This window comes from Trachypithecus francoisi, unplaced genomic scaffold (genome assembly GCF_009764315.1).
Source record: "Trachypithecus francoisi isolate TF-2019V2 unplaced genomic scaffold, Tfra_2.0 Lachesis_group8, whole genome shotgun sequence".
Taxonomy (NCBI): Eukaryota; Metazoa; Chordata; class Mammalia; order Primates; family Cercopithecidae; genus Trachypithecus; species Trachypithecus francoisi.
Genome location: NW_022681473.1, coordinates 113,638,776 through 113,660,199, shown reverse-complemented (window position 1 = coordinate 113,660,199; position 21,424 = coordinate 113,638,776). Strand labels below are relative to the sequence as shown.

At 41.9% G+C, this 21,424-nt stretch overlaps 1 protein-coding gene and 1 long non-coding RNA gene across 4 annotated transcripts in view; one reads left to right on the top strand and one right to left on the bottom strand.

Annotated features, from left to right (window-relative positions):
* Nucleotides 1-19,471, top strand: part of ACRV1 (acrosomal vesicle protein 1) — a 34,119-nt gene extending 14,648 nt beyond the window's left edge. The window contains exons 1-4 of one of the 3 annotated variants that reach the window (XM_033206293.1): nt 10,248-10,633; nt 13,380-13,823; nt 15,262-15,381; nt 19,084-19,471. In XM_033206293.1, coding sequence (XP_033062184.1) covers nt 10,582-10,633; nt 13,380-13,823; nt 15,262-15,381; nt 19,084-19,208 — 741 coding nt within the window. In that variant the 5' untranslated portion in view covers nt 10,248-10,581 and the 3' untranslated portion in view covers nt 19,209-19,471. Of the gene's footprint in view, nt 1-10,247; nt 10,634-13,379; nt 13,839-15,261; nt 15,382-19,083 lie in introns of those variants that run through there. The other 2 variants (XM_033206292.1, XM_033206295.1) reach the window with 2 other exon arrangements.
* LOC117080893 lies at nt 8,537-10,209 on the bottom strand. Its single transcript, XR_004436000.1, has 2 exons — nt 9,884-10,209; nt 8,537-8,819 (listed from the first exon to the last, which is right to left on the bottom strand). It is a non-coding gene; the product is annotated as an uncharacterized LOC117080893 (long non-coding RNA).
* Nucleotides 19,472-21,424: the final 1,953 nt, after the last annotated feature.

Below are 21,424 nucleotides of genomic sequence, written 5' to 3'. Positions count from 1 at the left end.
TTCTACAAATCGAAGAAACTCAACAAACTAAATACACAAACCCAAAGAGAGACCCACACTAAGATACATTATAATCAAACAACCAGTACTGTCATGCATTGCTTAATGGTTGGGAAGGATTCTGAGAAATGTATTATTGGGTGATTTCATTGCCAGGAGAAGGTCATAGAGTTTACTTACACAAATCCAGATGGATATCCTACTACACACCTAGGCTATATGGTATAGTCTATTGCTTCTAGGTTACAAACGTGTACTGCATGTTACTGTACTGAATGCTGTAGGCAATTATAATACAATGATAAGTATTCGTGTATCTGAACATAGAATAGGTACAGTAAAAAATACAATGCAAAAGATAAAAAATGGTACACTTGTATAGGGCACTTACAATGAATGAAGCTTATGGGACTAGAAGTTGCTCTGAGTGGCTCACCAGTGATGGTGAATGAATGTGAAGGCCTAAGACATTACTGTATACTACTGTACTTTTTATAAACACTGCACACATAGGCAACACTAAATTTATTTAAAAATTTTTCCTTCTTTAATAATAAATTAACTTTAGCTCATGGTGCTTTTTTTACTTAATAAACTTCATTTTTTTAAACTTTCTGACCTTTTTGTAATAACATTTAGATTCAACATGAACTCATTATATAGCTGTACAAAAATATTTCTCTTATATCCTTATTCTCTAAGATTTTTCCTTTTTTTTTTTTTTTTTTTTTTTTGTTGAGACGGGGTCTCGCTCTGTCGCCCAGGCTGGAATGCAGTGGCCAGATTTCAGCTCACTGCAAGCTCCGCCTCCCGGGTTTACGCCATTCTCCTGCCTCAGCCTCCCGAGTAGCTGGGACTACAGGCGCCTGCCACCTCGTCCGGCTAGTTTTTTTTTTTTTTTTTTTAGTAGAGATGGGGTTTCACCGTGTTAGCCAGGATGGTCTCGATCTCCTGACCTTGTGATCCGCCCGTCTCGGCCTCCCAAAGTGCTGGGATTACAGGCTTGAGCCACCGCGCCTGGCCTGCTGATGGTAGTCTTATTGTGGATTCCTTTTATGTGATGAATTACTTCCCTCTTGCTTTCAGGATTGTCTTTATTTTGACATTTTGATGCTTGGATTTGTAGATTCATGTCTTTCCTCAAATTTGGGGAGTTTCTGGCTATTATTCTTCAAATAGTCAGTTTGACAGTGTCCCATAAGTCCCTTAGGCACTGGTCAATTTTCTTTCTTTTTACTCCTCAGACTGAATAACTTCAAATTACCTATCTCCCTGGTTGCTGATTTTTCTCTTTGTCCTCTTGAATCAGCAGTTGACTCCCTCCAGTGAATTTTTCAATTCAGTTAATGTATTTTTCAGCTCTGGCATTTCTATTTGATTCTTTATAACAATTTCTATCTCTTTGCTGATATTGTCATTTCACTCATATATCGTTTTTCTGATTTCTTTTAGTTGTTTGTCCATGTCTTCCATTAGTTCTTTGAGCATATTTAAAACAATTTTTTAAAAGATTTTTTTTCTAGCAAATCTAAGGCATATGCTTCCTTAGGGATGGTTCTGGAGATGTATTGTGTTCCTTTGAATGAGCCGTGTGTTGTAGACGGAATGTTTTTGTTTCCCCCATATTCATATGTTGAAATTCTAGTCTCCGATATGACACTATTAGAAGGTGGGGCATTTGAGAAGTAAGTAGAATTACATAAGGTCATGAGAGTGGAGACCTCATAAATGAGATTAGTGGTTTCTATCTTGCCTGAATTGACACTAAGATAAGGAACAGTGACATAGTTTGGATCTCAGGCTGGTGGGAGGTGCAGAAGACAGTAGTGGTGTCATGGTGGTGAAAACTGCAGGGGACTATAGAACCAGAAATGCCTGAGGGCAAGAGAGTATGGGCAGAGGAATATAATAAAATATCCAAGCCCTTTAGAAGCTGGATGAGACTCTTTGGAAAATTAAGACATTTAAAAGCAGACTTAGATATGAGGGAAAATTTTTAAAATGTACACAACACATGGCTAGACAGGGCACATCTGGAAAATATCTGAGAAGGCCATGAGTCTCCACTCAGGGCTGATCCCAAGGTGTGGAGGACCACAAATTAGTTGTCTTTCACACCAATCTTCAAAGAGTAGGAGGGAGGGCCACTTTCTCAAATGCCCAATTTTCTTTTCTTTTCTTTTTTTTCGAAGACAGAGTCTCACTCTGTTGCCCAGGCTGGAGTGCAGTGGCACAATCTCGGCTCACTGGGTTCTGGAGGTTGGAAGTCTGTTTTTTTGGTTTTGCTTTCAAGACGGAGTCTTGCTTTGTCACCCAGGCTGGAGTGCAGTGGCGTGATCTTGAACCTCCGCCTCCCAGGTTCAAGCAATTCTCCTGCCTTAGCCTCCTGGGTAGCTGGGATTACAGACCCCCGCCACCACACCTGGCTAATTTTTGTATTTTTAGTAGAGACAGGGTTTCACCAAGTTGGCCAGGCTGGTCTCGAACTCCTGACCTCATGATCTGCCTGCCTCAGCCTCCCAAAGTGCGGAGATTACAGGCATGAGTCACCGCGCCCAGCCTTGAATGTGACTTTTTCTTAACTTAGGTGTTTTCTTCATAGTTTTAGATCTTGAACTGGTTTCCAGATCTACTATGAAGATATTTTAGAGCATTGAGCAAAGTACTAGATTCGCTTATGGAGAAGAGTCATTTTTATCGTATTATATATTCCCAGCAAAATATTAAAATGTTACAACTTTCAATTAATTTAAATTTGTTTTAAGTCCTATTTCATGTTTCACATAAAGTTCATTTTTAGATAGTTTTAAAAATTCCGAATATTTTTACTTTCATTGTTATTTTTTACTTCACTGCTCTTGGCAAAACAAGAAAAGAATCAGAAAAGTTCTGATTCTTCACTTTGTATTTAACCTCTGTCCTGATTTCTTTTGGCATTCCAACGGACTTTCAGACTTTGAGAACTTTCAAATATATAATTATTACCTGCAATTCATGAGTCATTCTCCTCCTTTCCAATTTTTATACCCCTGATTTTTTCTCCTGTGTATTTATTTGGTTTGTTATGTTAGACAAGGATGGTTAGTGGCTTTAGACATTATTTTAATAGAAGGCATTGTGCTTAATGTTTAATTATCCTTAGGATAAATTCTAACTTTTTTTTTTTTTTTTTTTTTGAGACGGAGTCTCGCTCTGCCGCCCAGGCTGGAGTGCAGTGGCCGGATCTCAGCTCACTGCAAGCTCCGCCTCCTGGGTTTACGCCATTCTCCTGCCTCAGCCTCCCGAGTAGCTGGGACTACAGGCGCCCGCCACCTCGCCCGGCTAGTTTTTTGTATTTTTTAGTAGAGACGGGGTTTCACCATGTTAGCCAGGATGGTCTCGATCTCCTGACCTCGTGATCCGCCCGTCTCGGCCTCCCAAAGTGCTGGGATTACAGGCTTGAGCCACCGCGCCCGGCCAATTCTAACTTTTTAAATAGTCTTCTAAATTTTATTTACTAACATATAATTTTTTTCATGTTTTAAAGAGGATTGACATTATTTTCATTGATGCTCCTTTGTCAAATAAATTGGACAACTTCCCATATTTACTAATCATATAAAAGGAGCTGACAAGTTTTTCCTGTAAAGGGCAGGAGGCAAAGAGGCCAAATTGAAGTAAGTTACCAAATTTGGCAATATTTTATAGGTACACATATAATTAATTTCCACAAATCTTTTATTAATGAAATTCAAAATATAATAAACTCTGAGTATAAGTTTTGTAATAAAAGTCTGCTACTAAGAAGAATAAAATTCTTTTGGGGGGTAACATTTCACTTATTTGGGGTTCAAAATTAGTATTCCCTATAATTCTAATTGATTGTAAATGTTCATCTGTCAATGCTAATCTTTTATAATAAGATTTTATTTGTTTTCAAAAATATCTTTTCACTCAAGTACATGCTGCCAAGTACTGATATTAATACACAGCCATATGATTTTAATTGAGATATTTATTGTTTGCAAGACGTTTATAAATCCTTCTGTATACTTACTTTTTAGCATGTCACTGCATTGCAGATTAATGAATTCCCAGTGCTTTTACTCAGTTAATCTCACGGGGCTCCCTAGGCAGCCAAGAGGTTTTGGAAAGGGGTGACCTCTTTCCAGCACCATGGCATCTGGCAGGAGATTATTACAAGATTATGTAAAATTTGTAAATGAGGAGTATGTTGCCGATATAACCCCCAAATTACTAAAATTTTATGATGTCCTTTATAAGTGTGTCCAAAAAGTCTCCTTGGAGGAGAATGACATCAGTGTCATATTGTACCTGCACTCGTGGGAAAAGGTGGATGTCGTTAAGATCTTGTCTGCAAAGCTAGAGCACTCAGCCTCTACTCAACAGGGCATGCTAAAATGCACAGAAAAGCAGCAACTCAGTTTGCCCCACCACTTACCAGTTTTGCCCTGCCCACTGATCAAGTCTGCGCCTTGGCACTTGGAGGGGAGCAACACATTGATTGCTCCCTTCAGAGGAGACTTTTATCAAGTTAGCTAGTCAGTCAGAAAATGGGAGCCCCAGCAGTCCATCTTCCTGGAATCTAGGCAAGTAAAAGCTGAGAGCAGAACTCAGAGAAGACTCAGGTTTGAGCTCTTAATTTAGAATGGAAATCTATAGCAACACCTGACGAAGCAGTTACACCAAGTTCAAGTGTGTGCCAGCAGGTGGCAGCACCTTCCCAGGAGGCTTCTGCCTGCTGCTGAAACGAGTTTGTAAACCAAGAGCCGACCCAGCGGCCTATCAGTCCGTTCCGTTCCATGTTTGGCAAATCTAGGGCAAACAACCCTACTCACTGTGCCAATTGTTTTGAAATGTAAGTTTTGTCATTATTCAGGAAAGTGGAGGTCAAAAAATTAGAAGATGATTGCGCCCGAAAACATAGTTCGTTACTCAGTTTCTGAGCGGATGGAGCATGCCACAACCGTGCAGGGACGCCTGGAGTAACACCACCAGGGACAGTCAGGAGGCAGAGCGCGCAAGGGGAACACATGGGTTAGAACCTGTTTTGTGATTTTTATAGGAAGGAATGAGGAAGGCAGGGCAAGCAGGTTTAGAATTGGCTGGTTTGTATACTTTCACAAAACGATGACATTGCCAGGCACATGACCCGAGAGTGATTAGGGCAGAGAAATAGAGGCCCAGGATGTACGATCTCAATACAGGAGGTGGTGGGGTGTGCACTCTGGACTGGTTGGTTTTCGTATAAACAGTGTGCTTGCAGGCGAGTCCTTTACTAGCCCTAGGAAGTGGCTAGCCCTGGTTGGGGGCAGTTTCTCCATGTTCAATAAGGCCCCCAATGTCAAAGCATCAGATTAAAAAGACATGTTTAATACAGATTGAAACTAAGTTGGTATTCATTTGAACTACGTTGTTATAAATTGAGATGTTATTATAATCCCCAAGAAAAACAGTAAGAAAACAACTAAATATATATATTTCCCTCTCTATATAAAAAGACATGAGAACAGAACAAAAGTGATACACTAGAAAATATCTAGCACAAAAGAACATAGTAATTCAGAAATTTAATAACAAAAAAGAAATGAGGTAAACAGTAAATCAATAGGTAAATGGCAGAACTAAGACTTTTTTAAAAATCAGAAAGTACGCTGAATGCCAGTGCCCACCGCTTCTTACAGGCTGGGGTACTTGTAGGTATGAGCAGGATGGGTCTGGGCAGTATGGCTTGCTGCCTGGGAAGATGTCGGTAAGATGTTCCCATAATGAGCCAGTTTGGCCCTTGTTCCCACAGAATGTGAGGCTGATGTTCCTTGGACTTTTTCCCAGCAGGTGATAAAGTCAGGCAGGCAGTTGGACAGGCTGTTTCTAAGGGCCCAGACCCCCGTGGAATGCTTCACTTTAGCCAAGGTCTGCAAAATGGTGGTGGGGCGGGGGGGTTACAAAATGATGCCGTTTGGAGTAACACTTTATCACTGTTATAATTATTTGTTTCATGTTTATACCCCGCATTGGACTCTAAGCTTGAACGCAGAGACCCTGTCTTGATTATTGTTGTAGTCCAAGTACCTAGCAGCATGCCTGCTAAGCTTTTCCTGAATGAAGGAATGAATGAATTGCCTTTTGGGGCCTCTCTCTGCCTCACAGAGGAGAATTTGTAGAGAATCATGTAAGAGAATCTATAGAAAAGAATCTGGATTAAGGTGCTTGGTCAGTTGAAGAAAGCAAGATCACCAGGGATCAAAAGTTACTTGAGTTAGAGGATAAAACTAGGATTTCTGAGCCTCAGGCAGGTTCCTTTAAAGTAGAGAAAGGTATGAAAGAGCTTGCTATAAATAATTTGTTTCCTCCAGGATGAGTTTGGAAGAACAGCTGTGAGCCTTGGGTCTGACTTTTGTTGACAGAAGCAGTGGAAATTAGTATAGAAGGGAAGAGGTGCTACCTATTCCACCCCAACTTAGAACATAGCAAGACAGACAGTGGGCTCTGGAGAGCAGATGCTTTCAGCTGAAAACAATTGTTTTTAAAAATTCCCTGTGTAAATTTGCTTCAAAATAACCTAAGTGAGGGGTTGTAGCAATGAACAGGGGAAGAAGATAAAATAAGACTGGACGCAGTGGCTCATGCCTGTAATCCTAGCACTTTGGGAGGCTGAGGCGGGCGGATCACCTGAGGTCAGGAGTTCAAGACCAGCCTGGCCAACATGGTGAAACTCCATCTCTACTAAAAATACAAAAAAAATTAGCCGGGCGTGGTGGCGGGCACCTGTAATCCCAGCTACTTGGGAGGCTGAGGCAAGAGAATTGCTTGAACCCGGGAGGTGGAGGTTTCAGTGAGCTGAGACTGTGCCATTGCATTCCAGCCAGGGCAACAAGAATGAAACTCTGTCTCAAAAAAAAAAAAAAAAAAAAAAAGATAAAATAAGGTTGGTCCTGTGTGCATGATTGTTGAAGCTGTGTGATGGGTACATGGAGGTACTGTCTACTTTTGTATGTGTTTGAAACTTTCTATACTGAAAATCTTCAGGGTGGAGGGCAGAAATAGCTATTTGGAAAGCCTAGATAATCAATACCTTATTTAAAATAGCTTCAGGGGTGAAGGAGAAGTCTTTTTAATATGTATGTGCATTAAGACCTAGATAGTAGCTTAACTGCTCCCTGTTATATAAGTATCCTACACCCAGGGCTGGCTTCCTGGGCAGGCGCACAGGTGCACACTCCAAAGGGCCCTGGTTTCTTGCTTTGCGGTCAATCTCTGGAAAGTCTTCATCACTTCCTAACAAAGGCGCCTCGTTTTTGTGTTCCACTGGGTCCCACAAGTGCTGCCTCCAGTCCTGCCTAGACCTCATTTTCCAGTCCCCTTAGGAATATCACCGTCTGGTATTGGAAAGCTTTGGCCTCTGAAAGCAGGTTGAGGAAGCTTTCTTTTAGAAAGAGCTGGGGCACCCCTAAGTCCAGGCTGCTGGCTTCAAGCAGACAGTTCCTGCCCTTCTTGCATTCCTCCCTTACTTTATAAATGTTTCCATGTAAGTTTATTGTGCTCTGATTTTTAGTAGAAGCCTTCTTAGAAACATCCCTTCCAACCTCTCCCTCTACTCCTTAGATTTCCTCAGGTTTGATGCTTTGCTAGAAGGACTCACAGAACTCAAGAAAGTGCTTTACTTATATTTACCAGGTTATAATAGAGGCACAGTAACAGCCACATGGAAGAAATACATAGGAAAGGTATGGGGTGGCGGGTGGCGCGGTGGGGGAGGTGGTTGGGTGCAGAGCTTCCATGGCCTCTATGGGTGGGCCATTCTCCCAGCTCATCAATGTGTTCACCAACCCAGATGGTCTCTGAATCCTGTTTAGAGGGTTTTATGGAGGCTTCATTACATAGGCAAAATCGATGAAATCATTGGCCATTTGTGGAGTTGAACTTCCTAATCCTTGAATCATGGGATTGGTTTCTCTGATGACCAGCCCCTACCCTGAAGCTATCTAGGCCCACTTCATGAATCATCTCATTAGCATAAAAAGACAATTCCAAGGGTATTAGGATCCCTGTGCCAGGAACAGGAGCAAAGACCAAATCGATATTTTTATTATGTCACAAAGAAATTCCCAGATTGCCATGAAGGAAGGCATCAGTATGATTGCTGTGCAGCTGGTGTGGAGACAGCCGTCCCAGATGAGGGCAGGAGAATGAATGGCCCAAAGTGGAAGTCTCCAGAGAAATAAAAAATAAAATATTATCTGATAGCTCCGATGACAGCCATGTAGAAATGTATATTGAGAAGCTCTTGGAAGGTGGGGAAGCTTAGCCAGAAGCATAAAGTTAATTGAGCAAATGATAAATTAAGGTAATTATTATTTGTAGGAATAAGAATATAAAATAATGTAATAAAATATGTCATCCTAGTACTCATTTCATTTCACTTGTGAATACTATTTAAATATGTATCAGTCAGGGCCCACTTGCAGGACACAGAAGCTTGTCTGATGAGTTACCTTCAGCAGAAAGGTATTAGGTTGGTGCAAAAGTAATTGCAGTTTTTGCCTTTTTTTTGTTTTCTTTTTCTTTTTTTTTTTTTTTATGACTGTCACCTCTGTCACAATCAGGAAAGTCACCATAGAGTGTCAGGCAGCTTCCACAGGAACTGTTGGCATCAGGAGGGCACCACTGTGTGAGCCAGGAATCAGGAGTGGGCTGCCACCAGGACTTCTAGCTGTATATGCACTCCACGCATGCTAAACAGGCATTGGCAAGTCATAGTGTCTTGTTCCTCTTCTCTCACTATCATAAAGCTGGTACCTGGATCTAGAATTCTGCTTCTGCCAAAACAGCCAACAAAATAAAACACAAAACACCTCACAAAATTCCAACATATTCTCAAACATCGAAAAACTGTAGACATAGCAGAAAGATGACCCTCATTTCTGCATTCTTAATTAATTATTGAAATTTTAATCACACTGGCAAATGTAGTCCTTGGCTTTCCAGAAAGAAGAGCTCTTAGAAGAGATTGGGGAACATGTTGAGGGCTAATGCACCAAGGCCAGAACAACATAGCCCCCATCTCAAGGCTTTCACATTTACTGCTCCTTCTGCCTGGAGTCCTTTTCCTTCAGTGACAAAAACTCTCCTTGACCTAACTTGAATCTGGCTCCCTTGAGTCCTCTTCCCCACTAGGCCCAACCTTTGGCTTGCCTTTCTCTTTGTAAAATCCACTTTGAGCAGGAATCCTGCTAAGTCAGTGCAGTGAAAATTTCTGCCCTTGATAATCTGATCACCTGAATATCTATCACCCTGGCTTGCCTTCAGCAAGAATTCTCTTGAGTCTAGCAAGAATCTTCCCTGCCCCTGAGGTTTCTGGATTTGATGTAGAGCTGCCACTCTTTCTTTAATCCTCACCTTCCTTTCAAAATGTAACAATAAGTACATCTATTCTAGATTTAGCATTCAGTGGTATATAAAACAAAGTTGTCCAAGAGAGCTGGGCAGAGAAGCGGCAAGAAATGGAAGCTACTACATCTTTGAAATTCGATCCCCCATGAGTTCTAGTTTTACACCAAGTGGATGCCTCACTGCATCCATCTTCTCAGCTTGGCCACCCGCTTGGTAGAAGTTGCAGCTCGAAACGCAGCTTTCTACTGTCTCTTGACTTCTTTACTCTGCCTGTATCTGTGTTAACTCTCCTCAGGTACCCATTTGAGTTTGCCACCTGTTTCCTGCTAAAACCACAGTTGATAAAGGTCTGTATGAAAAGACTATTTACAGAAGTCGGCAAGGTTAAGGAAACAAAAAAGAGGGAAGTTTGGGCATCCAGGTCTTAGTAACAGCAGGAAACCATTATCATCCCTAGGCCTAAGAGGGCAGGGGGAGAAAAACATATTACCATAGCATGGATGAGAGCTGGAGCCATGGAAGAGAGGACACCCGACAGAAGCTCTGTCGTGTAGTCTCAGCCAGTGTCAACTGTGGCAGGAAGGGAATAGGAAGAAGAAATACTCCAATCTCTCTCTTTCTCCCCACTCCTCGCTTCCCTCTTCCTCTCCCTCTCTCTTCTCCCCTCCAGTTCTGTATAAACCCAATCTGAAGCCGAATCCAGCTAGCATTCAGGTGATAAAGTCAACAGAGGTCAGCCTTCTAGGGTACAGATCAGAGCCAAGAAAGGCTGATTTAGAAAGCCAAACAGAAAATAATCAACAATCACACCTCACCTCATCGTCAAAAACACTTTTAAAGAGGGTAGATATCTTTTAAACTTTATTACAAAAAAAATGTGCTTTTTGGTAATTTTTTTTTTTTTTAAAGATAGGGCAGATAGCCCCAACACACCACCCTGCACCCAGAAAATACTCATTGGTCTTCACTAGTGAAAGAACCAATGGGTTGCTAAGGGCCGACTTGCCTGAACAGGCTACACAAGAATCTCAGAGCCCAACCCATTGTGAAGAAACATGGGCTACTTCTGAGGTTCTAGAATTCCCAGAAGCTCTGCTTCAGCACTGGGAGCTTTTGCTCGCAGTTTGCTTCATAGCTCTGTGAAGAAGCTGTGGCCCACACTAGGATCCCCTCTTTTCCTAAACCCAGATGAACATGTTTCTCTTACTAATGAGTCTTTATCTGCTTGGATCTGCCAGAGGTGAGTGTTCGATCTAGGCTTCAGGTAAATACAAAAGGGGTCTCCCTTAAGACATTTCAGGCCTTGAAGGAAGACCAGTCTCTCAGTCACCCAAACCAATCTGAGTCAGAATCAAGAGCAGCTAAACAAGTCCAACTCTGAGAGCTCCTGAACCAGTTGATTTCTCTAGTCACAGCTTTACAGTTAAAGAGTGTCCCACTGGCCTGGCACAGTCTTGTTCTACTTATTTTAGACACTCAACATTTATACCTGATGCTGCATGAGATGAAAGAATAGGCTTACGGGTTCTGGAGAAGCCCAGTGAAAGTCTGTCCCACCAATTAAATGTGAGGGATCCTGTGTGGTTAATGTGCCAAGGAAAGACAGAGATGGGAAGATGTGATGTGTTCAGAAAACAATCTCAGAACACGACAGAGCTATAGGCCAGAGACTTCATAAGCCTCTTCTTCATGGCTGTGTTCTATCAATCCAGTTTTCTGTATCACCTCTTCTTTCGGGATCCCCCATTCATGGTGTGCTATGTTTCCTCCTGCCTCCTACAGAAGAAAGAGGCCATGAGCTCTGAGCTTTTAGTGAAATAACAATGTATTTTCTATAATGATGAGTGTCAGAGGTTTTGCTTTTTGCGTTGTTAGACCTTCAAAAACTGACTCAAAAACGTAGATACACAGCTACCAGGTGATAGTATGTGCCAGTCACATGGTGACACAAGACATAAACTATAAGATCAAGAAATTAGCATGATTTTTCATGCTCCTTTCTATATCAGAAATGCTTTATCAAAACTTTTGTTAATTATTGAAAAATCAGTCAAGTAGACAGCATTTATGTGATAAGTTTAAAAAATAAAAACCTCCTAAAAGCTTTACTAAATCTTACCTTTCCTTTATCAACATATTCTCACCCTAGTCATTTAGAATGTCACTGATGATAAGTACTGCACTGTGCCAAGAAAAATGTATCTATCACAAGATTCTTAGAGTTTGAGTACTCTGGGGTTTTAGACTACGTCAGCCTCAAAGATCCAGTAATTCCTCTCAGCTTTTGGCTAGAATTAAATAACTTGGTTGTTGTAGTCTACTTGTCCCCCTCTAGGTGGCTCAGTTTAATTAAAGAATGATAATCAAATTACCTGTTTGCTGCTTCTGTTCACTTAAAATACACTTAAGGAATATTTATCTGACAGTCAATGATGAGATGGATTGGCCAGACATGGTGGCTCATGCCTGTGATCCCAGCACTTTAGGAAGCTGAGGCGGGCAGATCACTTGAGGTCAGGAGTTTGAGACCAGCCTGGCCAACATGGCGAGACCCCGTCTCTACTAAAAATACAAAAATTAGCCAGGCATGGTGGCGTGCACTTGTAATCCAAGCTACTTGGGAGGCTGAGGCAGGAGAATCACTTGAACCTGGGAGGCAGAGGTTGCAGTGAGCTGAGATCGTGCCACTGTATTCCAGCCTGGGCAACAGAGCGAGACTCTTATCTTTGAAACGAGGAAAAAAAAAAAAAAAAAGAGACAGATTAAAGGTAGAAGAGACTGACCAGAAAAAAATAACCATCTAAGAGTTCTTTTTTTTTTTTTTTTTGAGACGGAGTCTCGCTCTAGCCCGGGCTGGAGTGCAGTGGCCGGATCTCAGCTCACTGCAAGCTCCGCCTCCCGGGTTTACGCCATTCTCCTGCCTCAGCCTCTGGAGTAGCTGGGACTACAGGCGCCCGCCACCTCGCCTGGCTATTTTTTGTATATTTTAGTAGAGACGGGGTTTCACCGTGTTAGCCAGGATGGTCTTGATCTCCTGACCTCGTGATCCGCCCGTCTCGGCCTCCCAAAGTGCTGGGATTACAGGCTTGAGCCACCGCGCCCGGCCTAAGAGTTCTGTAATTCTCAGTGTGAGGTGGGAATAAAAGAAAAATAAAATTAATCAATTACTAGGCAATTGTGCATCACAATTTCTTATTAAGTACTCAGGACAACTCCATAAAGTGAATGTAAATGGTATGTCACAAGGATACAATTCATAACATATGTGTGTCTATATATATATATAAATAAAATATGCCTAGACTTTTTTTATCTTAATAGCTTATAGCAACTTTGCTCTCTGAATCCCCAACCCACATGGCTTGGGGACTGAGTGTGAGAAAAAACTTGACATTACCGAATACAGGTGACTTAATCCCTTCTGATAATTTTTGTGGGCTCATACTTGTCTAGTCTTTTAAAGTTTACCCTGTCCAAAGGTTAACTCCTCCACCCTTAATTTAGGTTACAGATACTCAGGTATTGAAAACTACTTGCTTTCTCTCTCCCTCTTCTATCTCCACTCTTGTCTTTCACCCGTAGAGGAATGAGAGAGAGGGTTGGTGGTGAACTTCTGATTCCATCAGTGATGTTACCTTGACTTCCTGATGCTGACTTTGTCAGGGAGGCACATTCATTTTCCTTCAGGAGCTTTTGGTACAGGGATGAGTGGATTCTCCTACATAGTTCTTAATATTGGGGAACTTAAGAATCTTCCCTTCAATCCCAGAGGTGGCCTTTGTGTTTCACTAAACACTTCTGTCCTCCATGGCCTTTTGGGGTACTTAGTTGATTTCTGCCAACATCTGCAGTCTTCAGGTGCCTGATCTAGGCCCATAGGAAACCTAGGAGTCTCATAAAATTAGCCTAACTCCATAGGAAGATAGTCTTTATCCCAGTCTCTCTCTCAGCTTCACCATCTCTCTTCTGTTCCTTCTCCATCCCAGGAACATCAGGTCAGTCTGATGAGTATTCTGGCTCCATAGATCATCAAACTTCAGTTCAGCAGCTTTCAGGTGAGTCCTTTTCATTTGAAAACCCTTTTGATGCTGAGGCTTTATATGAGACTTCTTCAGGCCTGAACACTTTAAGTGAGCATGGTTCCAGTGAGCACGGTTCAAGAGAGCACACTGTGGCCGAGCACACTCCTGGAGAACATGCCGAGAGTGAGCATGCTTCAGGTGAGCCTGCTGCAACTGGACATGCTGAAGGTGAGCACACTGTAGGTGAGCAGCCTTTAGGAGAACAGCCTTCCGGTGAACAGCCTTTGGGTGAGCATGCATCAGGTGAACAGCCTTCGGATGAACAGCTTTTGGGTGAACATGCCTCTGGTGAACAGCCTTCTGCTGAGCACGCCTCGGGTGAACAGCCTTCGGGTGAACAGCCTTCAGGTGAGCACGCTTCAGGTACAGTCTTTGGGTGAGCATGCTTTGAGTGAAAAGCCTTCAGGGGAACAGCCTTCAGGTGCACCAATTTCAAGCATATCTACAGGTGAGCCACGTTTGGATGGGCGCCAGTCATTGACTTCAGGTGGGAAATGGGGAGCACATCAAGAAAACCCAATTTTAGGGAAGGAGTGCAGAAGAAAGAATTGATAACACTTCACAAATAGCTCTCTCGAAGACTCTCTAGGTTTCTTCACAATCATACCCAGAGGCAGGATCTAAGTTTTGTGGGAGCCTGAAAGCTAAACGATATGGAGGGCCCTCTATAAGAAAAATAAAACAAATACAAAATGCCAGTACCCCTCCAACTTCACTCTCCACAAGAAATTATGAATACACAGCCCTTCCGATTTCCCTGGAAGGGGCTCATGAAAGCGCAGAATTCTGAAGACTAACCTTCATTAGCTTTATGTTAACCCTGCCTCTTAAACCATGTTAGAATGCTGTAACTTTACAAATTCGGTAAAGAGATGTGTGCAGCTGGTGGTTCTTTTTGTTTGAATTTGGAATGTAAAGCTATTTTCTGTTAGATCCAGAAATGAGATCCTAGGACAACTGCTAGTCTGTTGCTCTTAATTAAAAGGGTTTGTTCTGGGAAAGAAAACAAGACCCAAAGTTTGATGCCTCAAGTTATTACCAGACATAGTTCACATTTCACTCTATTGTATACATAGCATTATTCTAAATTTTCAGATGAAAGAAGTGAGGCGAATGTAATATGTCCAATGTCACATGGCTAGAAAGTGGCAAACCTTGGATTCAAACTTAGGACTGTGCAAAGCCCATCATCTTTCCCCTTCTTTATGCTTCCCAAACTGGGGGATTAGCAGTAGAGATAGTAAAAGAGACAACATGGGACGTATTTCAAAGAGAGTGCCGTTAGTGACTTTCGATAAGGTCAATTTGAAAATGGAGAAGGACACAGACTCTTCATGGGGTTTGCAACGTTACAGCATTCTAACATAGCTTATTAATCGGCCAAATACGACTCCAAGTGTTTGTGCCTTGTGGGTGCGAGTATGGTGGCGAGTACAAAAGGGAGATGAAAATCACACATAGGTTTTACTCCTATGGTGTCACATGACAGAGGACATCTAACGATAAATGCCCAGGAAGTCAATCCGGATATGGGCTGAGGTAAAAATATTAGAGAGAGACATTTGGGATTCATCAGCAATGAGGGTCAGAGATGAAGAAGTAAGAATGACAGAATTTCCTCTGGCACAGGTCTATCAGACACAGGGCCCTCAGATCCCCAACAAGAACTAAGAAATAAATGTGTAGTATCCATGCCACCTATTGCCCATTACCCCTCCCAGATGTGAATCACGGCTACACATCTGGACCACAAGGAAATGTCATCAGGCTTATCTTAAATTTTCAGGCACAATATTAAATTGCTACACATGTGCTTATATGAATGATCAAGGAAGATGTCTTCGTGGAGAGGGAACCTGCATCACTCAGAATTCCCAGCAGTGCATGTTAAAGAAGATCTTCGAAGGTATATTGGGACTTCATGAGGCAATCTCTGCCTAAGAACACATCAACTTACTTCTGATAGGGGGCAGTTGGAGTGACAGGGGCCCAGGAAAGAATCAAGGAACCTGAAGATTCAGAACTTTATTTTTTCAAGGACTAAGAATCCCTTGCCGGGCGAGGTGGCTCATGCCTATAATCCCAGCACTTTGGGGGGCCAAGGCAGGAGGATCACTTGAGGTCAGGAGTTCCAGACCAGCCTGGCCAACATGGTAAAACCCCATCTCTACTAAAAATACAAAAACTAGCCAGGTGTGGTGGTAGGCACCTGTAATCCCAGCTACTTGGGAGGCTGAGGCAGGAGAATTGCTTGAACCCAGGAGGCGGAGGTTGCAGTGAGCCGAGATCATGCCATTGCACTCCAGCCTGGGAGACAAGAGTGAAACTCCAACTAAAAAAAAACTAAAGAAAGAAAGAAAATAAAGAATAGAATCCCAGGTTGAGATGAAGAGATACATGCCCTTCCTATTAGGCCTAAGAGAAGGCAGGGAGACTAGCTGTCTCTTCCTATTAAATCAATGTGTCGATTGCCCCATGAGCCATTGAGACACTGACTGTAAGCTACAGCTATGTATTCCTGGGACCAAGCACAATGTAACGTATATGGTAGGCATTTAGTAAATACTGAATGGATAAACAAACAACTGTCTACAAGTCTGTGTTCACAGGTTACGAGACCTGTCCGAATATATTCCCACACCTCTGTACCCGTATTCTCAGTTCCTCATCCCTAAAATAAGGGATCTTGGTTATTTCCATCCCAGGAACCACACTGCCTGACTCCCCTTGTAGTTTTTCTTCTCCCTCACTAGAAATGTCATTTCCCCATTTCTACACGCATGCATTCATCCACCATCACTCGGAAAACATTAATGACACGTACCATGAGCCCCTACAGAAAGATGACTCAAATATAGACTGTGTACAAAGAGATTATTATGTTATAATGTAAGAAATAAGAACTAATATCACAAGGGAGAAAATGGTGTCTTAAGAAAGGCACGTATAAAGTGCAGACAGTTCAGGGAAAGGAAAGATTAGAGGTGCAGAGAAGTATGGGAAGAAGGTGGTATTCAGAAAAGGCTTTGAGGGAACATTTACGATTTGGGCCAGTAGTCCTCAATCTTGTTTGCATATTACAATCACCTGAGCAGCTTTTAAAAAATCCTAATACTCAAGCTGCACCAAAGCAATTAAACCAGAATCTCTGGGGATAGAATCCAGGCATCAGTATTTTTTAAAAGGCTCCTAGACAATTCCAATGTGCAGTCAAGATCAAAGAGATACGGATTTAGTCATACAGCAATGGTTGATGGGTATTCCAGAGACAGGGAATTATGAAAGCAAAAGTCAGAAAAGTGCAGGATATAAATAGGAAAAAGAACAAAGAATTTTTCGAGGATGGTGAGCAGAGACATAGAAGATAAACTTGGAAAGGTTGACTGGAGCCAGTTGATACAAGACTTCAGTGTCAGTTAAAAAGAGTTTGAATGTAATAGTTCTCCTTTATTTATTGCTCCCAGACAGTATGATATACATTTTAAAATACACTTTCTCATTTAATCCTCACAAAGTAGGAATTTTTTATATCTGTTAACAGAAAGGGAACAAATTTAGAAAAGAGAAACAGCTTGCCTAGACATGTTACTAGGACTAGGCAGAGCCAATAGCCCATCCAGGTTGGTCAAAGCGTTTCTTCAGGAAGATTATCTAAGGAGCAAGTTACAGTGGATACAAGAGAACCTGTTAAAGGGCTATTGTGATATTTCAGTAAAAGGTAATCGGAGTGACTGATGGAAAGACGTATTAACATCTCTCCCATGTCTTTTCACTCATTCTGCATCCCTGTTTACACTCTACACTTACTCCAGCTACGCAAGTCACCATTTCCGAACAGTTTCATGTTTTCATGTTTTTTCTCCAATTATGCTTCAGCCTGAAATTATCCTCTTTCCCTTCTATACTAATCAAAATGCTACCAGTTCTTCATAGCTTAGTTCAATATCACTTCCTTCCTAAGAATTTCCTTGATAATATGCCCCCCTTAATCAAAATACCAAAATTAATCATTTATTTGCCAGCATAGCATAACATGGTTTTTCCATTTCATGTCATAATTGGCTATTTTTATCTCTCTCAGCTCTTGACATCAAATGATGTTATTAATCTTTGCATTCTCCAGAGTCTAGCATAGCTCCTTACTAGGTCCCTTAATTTTTTTTTTTTTTTTTTTTTAAGATGGAGTCTTGCTGTCTGCTCAGCCTGGAGTGCAGTGGCATGATCTCAGCTCGCTGCAACTTCTGCCCACAAGGCTCAAGCGATTCTCCTGCCTCACCCTCCTGAGTAGCTGGGATCACAGGCGCCTGCCACCAAGGCCGGCGAATTTCTGCATTTTTAGTAGAGACAAGTGTTTCACCATGTTGGCCAGGCTGGTCTTGAACTCCTGGCCTCAAGTGATCCACCCACCTTGGCCTCCCAAAGTGCTGGGATTACAGGCATGAGCCACCACGCCCGGCCAAATGTTTGATAAATGGAAACTGAGTGACAGAAACAACCTAGATTACAAGTAGAACTGACAGAACTTCACAACAAATTGGATGGAAAAAGCAAAGGGAAGAATCAGAGATGACAGAGGTTTTGAAGGAGTGGTACAGGAAGTATATAAAGGAAACTCACAAGAAGAAGCAGGTTTGGGGAGGAAGGTCATGAGTTTTATTTTGGGCGCAGTAAGTTTTAGATGCCCTTAACATATTGGCATGGAGGTGATCATCAGTTAGTTGGTAATATGAGAATTCAACTTGGGAGAGCAGAAATAATTGGATCCAGAGGAGTAGATGAGCAGTGGGGAAGACCTCGTCAGGAGCAGAGAGTATCAAGAAGGGGTATAGTTTCAGGCCAGGTATAGTGGCTCACGCCTGTAATCCCAGCACTTTGGGAGGCCAAGGCGGGTGGATCACAAGGTCAGCAGTTCGAGATCAGCCTGACTAACATGGTGAAACCCTTTCTCTACTAAAAATACAAAAATAGCCAGGTGTGGTGGCACATGCCTGTAGTCCCAGCTACTCAGGAGGCTGAGGCAGAAGAATCGCTTGAACCCAGGAGGCGGAGGTTGCAGTGAGCCGAGATTGCATGACTGCACTCCAGCCTGGGCGACAGAACGAGACTGTCTAAAAAAAAAAAAAAAAAGAAACAGGGTGTAGTCCACACTATGATATGCAAGCAAAGAGGTTAAAAAAAGTCCTGAGAAAAGGCTGCAGAATTTGATGACTAGATTTCTATGACCTTTGAGAGAGAAGTTTCAGCATAGTAGGGTCATGATTCAGGGTGTGAGGGGCCAAGGTGAAGGAATAAGCGGACTCTGGGAAGGCTGTAGTGAAAGGAAGGATAGTGCTAGGAGAGTAGCACGATTAAGAGAAAGTATTTTAAATTTGTATCCTTGTAAACCAAAACAAGAGTCCATAGAAAGAGACTGATAAGAAAGGAGTGGGCAACTGATAGGGGGCAAGGTCCCAGAGGAAGCAAAGAGAAGAGAAAGAGCAGGGATAATGTACAAGTGGAGGTCTTGGCCATCCTGCATGGAGACACTGAGCATCACTGATAAAGGCTAAGGTTGGAGGGCAAAGAGGACAAAGTTTTCTGCTCACTAGTCTGTCTCTGTTCCTTTCAGGTGGAAAACTCCAATTCATGGTTCAAGGGTGTGAGAACATGTGCCCATCTATGAACCTCTTCTCCCATGGAACCAGGATGCAAATTATATGCTGTCGGAATCAATCTTTCTGCAATAAGATCTAGAAGCCTGGGCCTTTGCTTGTTTTGACTCAGGCAGTAAAAAGTCTCTATCATTCTATTTGGCTCATTTTATATTTAGTTCCTTCCCCAGTCAACAACTGACCACGTCTGCCTCTGCCTGAGCATTAGGATGCTCAAACATCCTTTCTTTCTTCCTCTATTCATGCTTTTATCCATTCTTCTCTGTCCTGTCTTCCCTGCTCCAACTCTCTCTCTCAATATTCCTGATTTTTTTTTTTCAATAAATTTCACATGGTTAAAGCACACAGGCTCAAGATATGCTTTTGTTTTCTCCATTAATCTAGTAGTAGGGTCAACATGCAGCTTCCTTCCATGCTGACACTAAAGTGGGTGCATTTTGTAAGCATTCTATATTTATGAAAGTAAAGGAGTCTCCAAGGACAGAGACAACAAAGAGGAATGCAAAGTAGGTATTAATCTTTTACAGGGTGTAAACAACGTTGCAGGTACTTCTGACCCCCCTACTTTTCCATCCCTACACACTCTTCCATTTATTATGGCATACAAAAACTCAACACTTCTTTGGCTCTTGAGACTTTCCAGTCTTCAGTAGTCCACTACTAACATAATAATAGTACAATGATTCCTTATTTGCTATATATTGCAGCAGTTCATAATGCTTAAATCATTTTTTTCACACACAATGTTACTGAATCATCTATTCAGGACAGGAAGGCAAATGGAAATACTAAACAGTCCCTCACTCATATAAGTGTTATGTTCTTCAAGGTGTTTTCACATACCTGGTCTCATCTGATCCTCAGGAAAGAGCCCAAAGGGGTAGACAGGAAAGATGGCATCATCCTTTTTTACAAATAAGGAAATGTGACACAGAGATGTTTCCTTTATCCATACTCCATGTTGTTCCAAATTTACCAAGGTTACAGAGCTAGAGAGAGTTATAGGCAGATTCCACAACCAAATCTGCATGACCTAAATCTGAGCTGTCTCCACCACAATGAAAGTAGCCAGAATGGTTCTAAGAACTCTTAGAACAGTACAACAAGAAGTCAAGTCAATTTTACCGTATATAAAATTTTAAATTTTAACATATATACACATCGTGACCCCTTCCCAAAATTATACTGGTAACAAGCTCTTCACTGGCAATAATAGTAAACTGGAAGAAAACGGAACATCTTCAAACTTCTGAATGAAAATTATTTTGAACTTATACTCATATCCCTAGATAAAACAGTATAGAAAAATAAAATCCCCAAACCAGGAACTAAAATCCCAAATGAATTTTCAACTTGGCCAGAAGGGGAATGAAAGCCTGCCAACATTGTCAACACTAATTACTCTTTTTTTGAAGGGAGAAGATAATAGTCTATTAGGTATAGGTGATGAGGGAAAAATATAAGTTCAAACATGTTGTTAAAATTTAAGGAGCCAGGCATGATGGCTCACATCTGTAATCCCAGTGCTTTGGGAGGGTGAGGCAGAAAAATCATTTGAGGCCAGCTTGGGCAACACAGCAAGACCCCATCTCTATAGAAAGTCAAAAAATTAGCAGAGTATGATGGCTTATGTCTATAGGCCTACCTACTTGGGAGGCTGAGGTGGGATAATCACTTGAGCCCAGGAGTTCAAACACAGCCTGGGCAACACAGTGAGACTCATCTTAAAAAAAAATTTAAGGGTAGGAAAATTCTGGCTTCCATTTATAGTGGAATAATTTGAAGTAACCCTCTCACAGATAATAATTATATGTTCTGGACAAAACATAAATTATTTGAAAGCTCCTCCAAACCACTAAAAAGAGAAGATTTGTGAGCTTATGCTTAAGGTTACTTCTCAATCCATGCATCACAGGCTGGCAAAAAGCTACTGGTTTGAGGTTTCAGAGAACATAGGTTGGGGCTAGCAGAGCAGCTGCAAAATTAGGGGGTACTCCTGAAAAGAAGACAGCCACAGAGAAGCCTCTAAATTTGAGGATAACCTCTGACCAAATTCTTGTCTGATCACTGACTCCAAGAGGCTCAAAAACAATAACATCAGGGCCAGGCGTGGTGGCTCAAGCCTGTAATCCCAGCACTTTGGGAGGCTGATGCAGGCGGATCACGAAGTCAGGAGATCAAGACCATCCCGGCTAACATGGTGAAACCCTGTCTCTACTAAAAATATATTAAAAAAAAAAAATTAGCTGGGCGAGATGGCAGACACCTGTAGTCCTAGCTACTTGGGAGGCTGAGGCA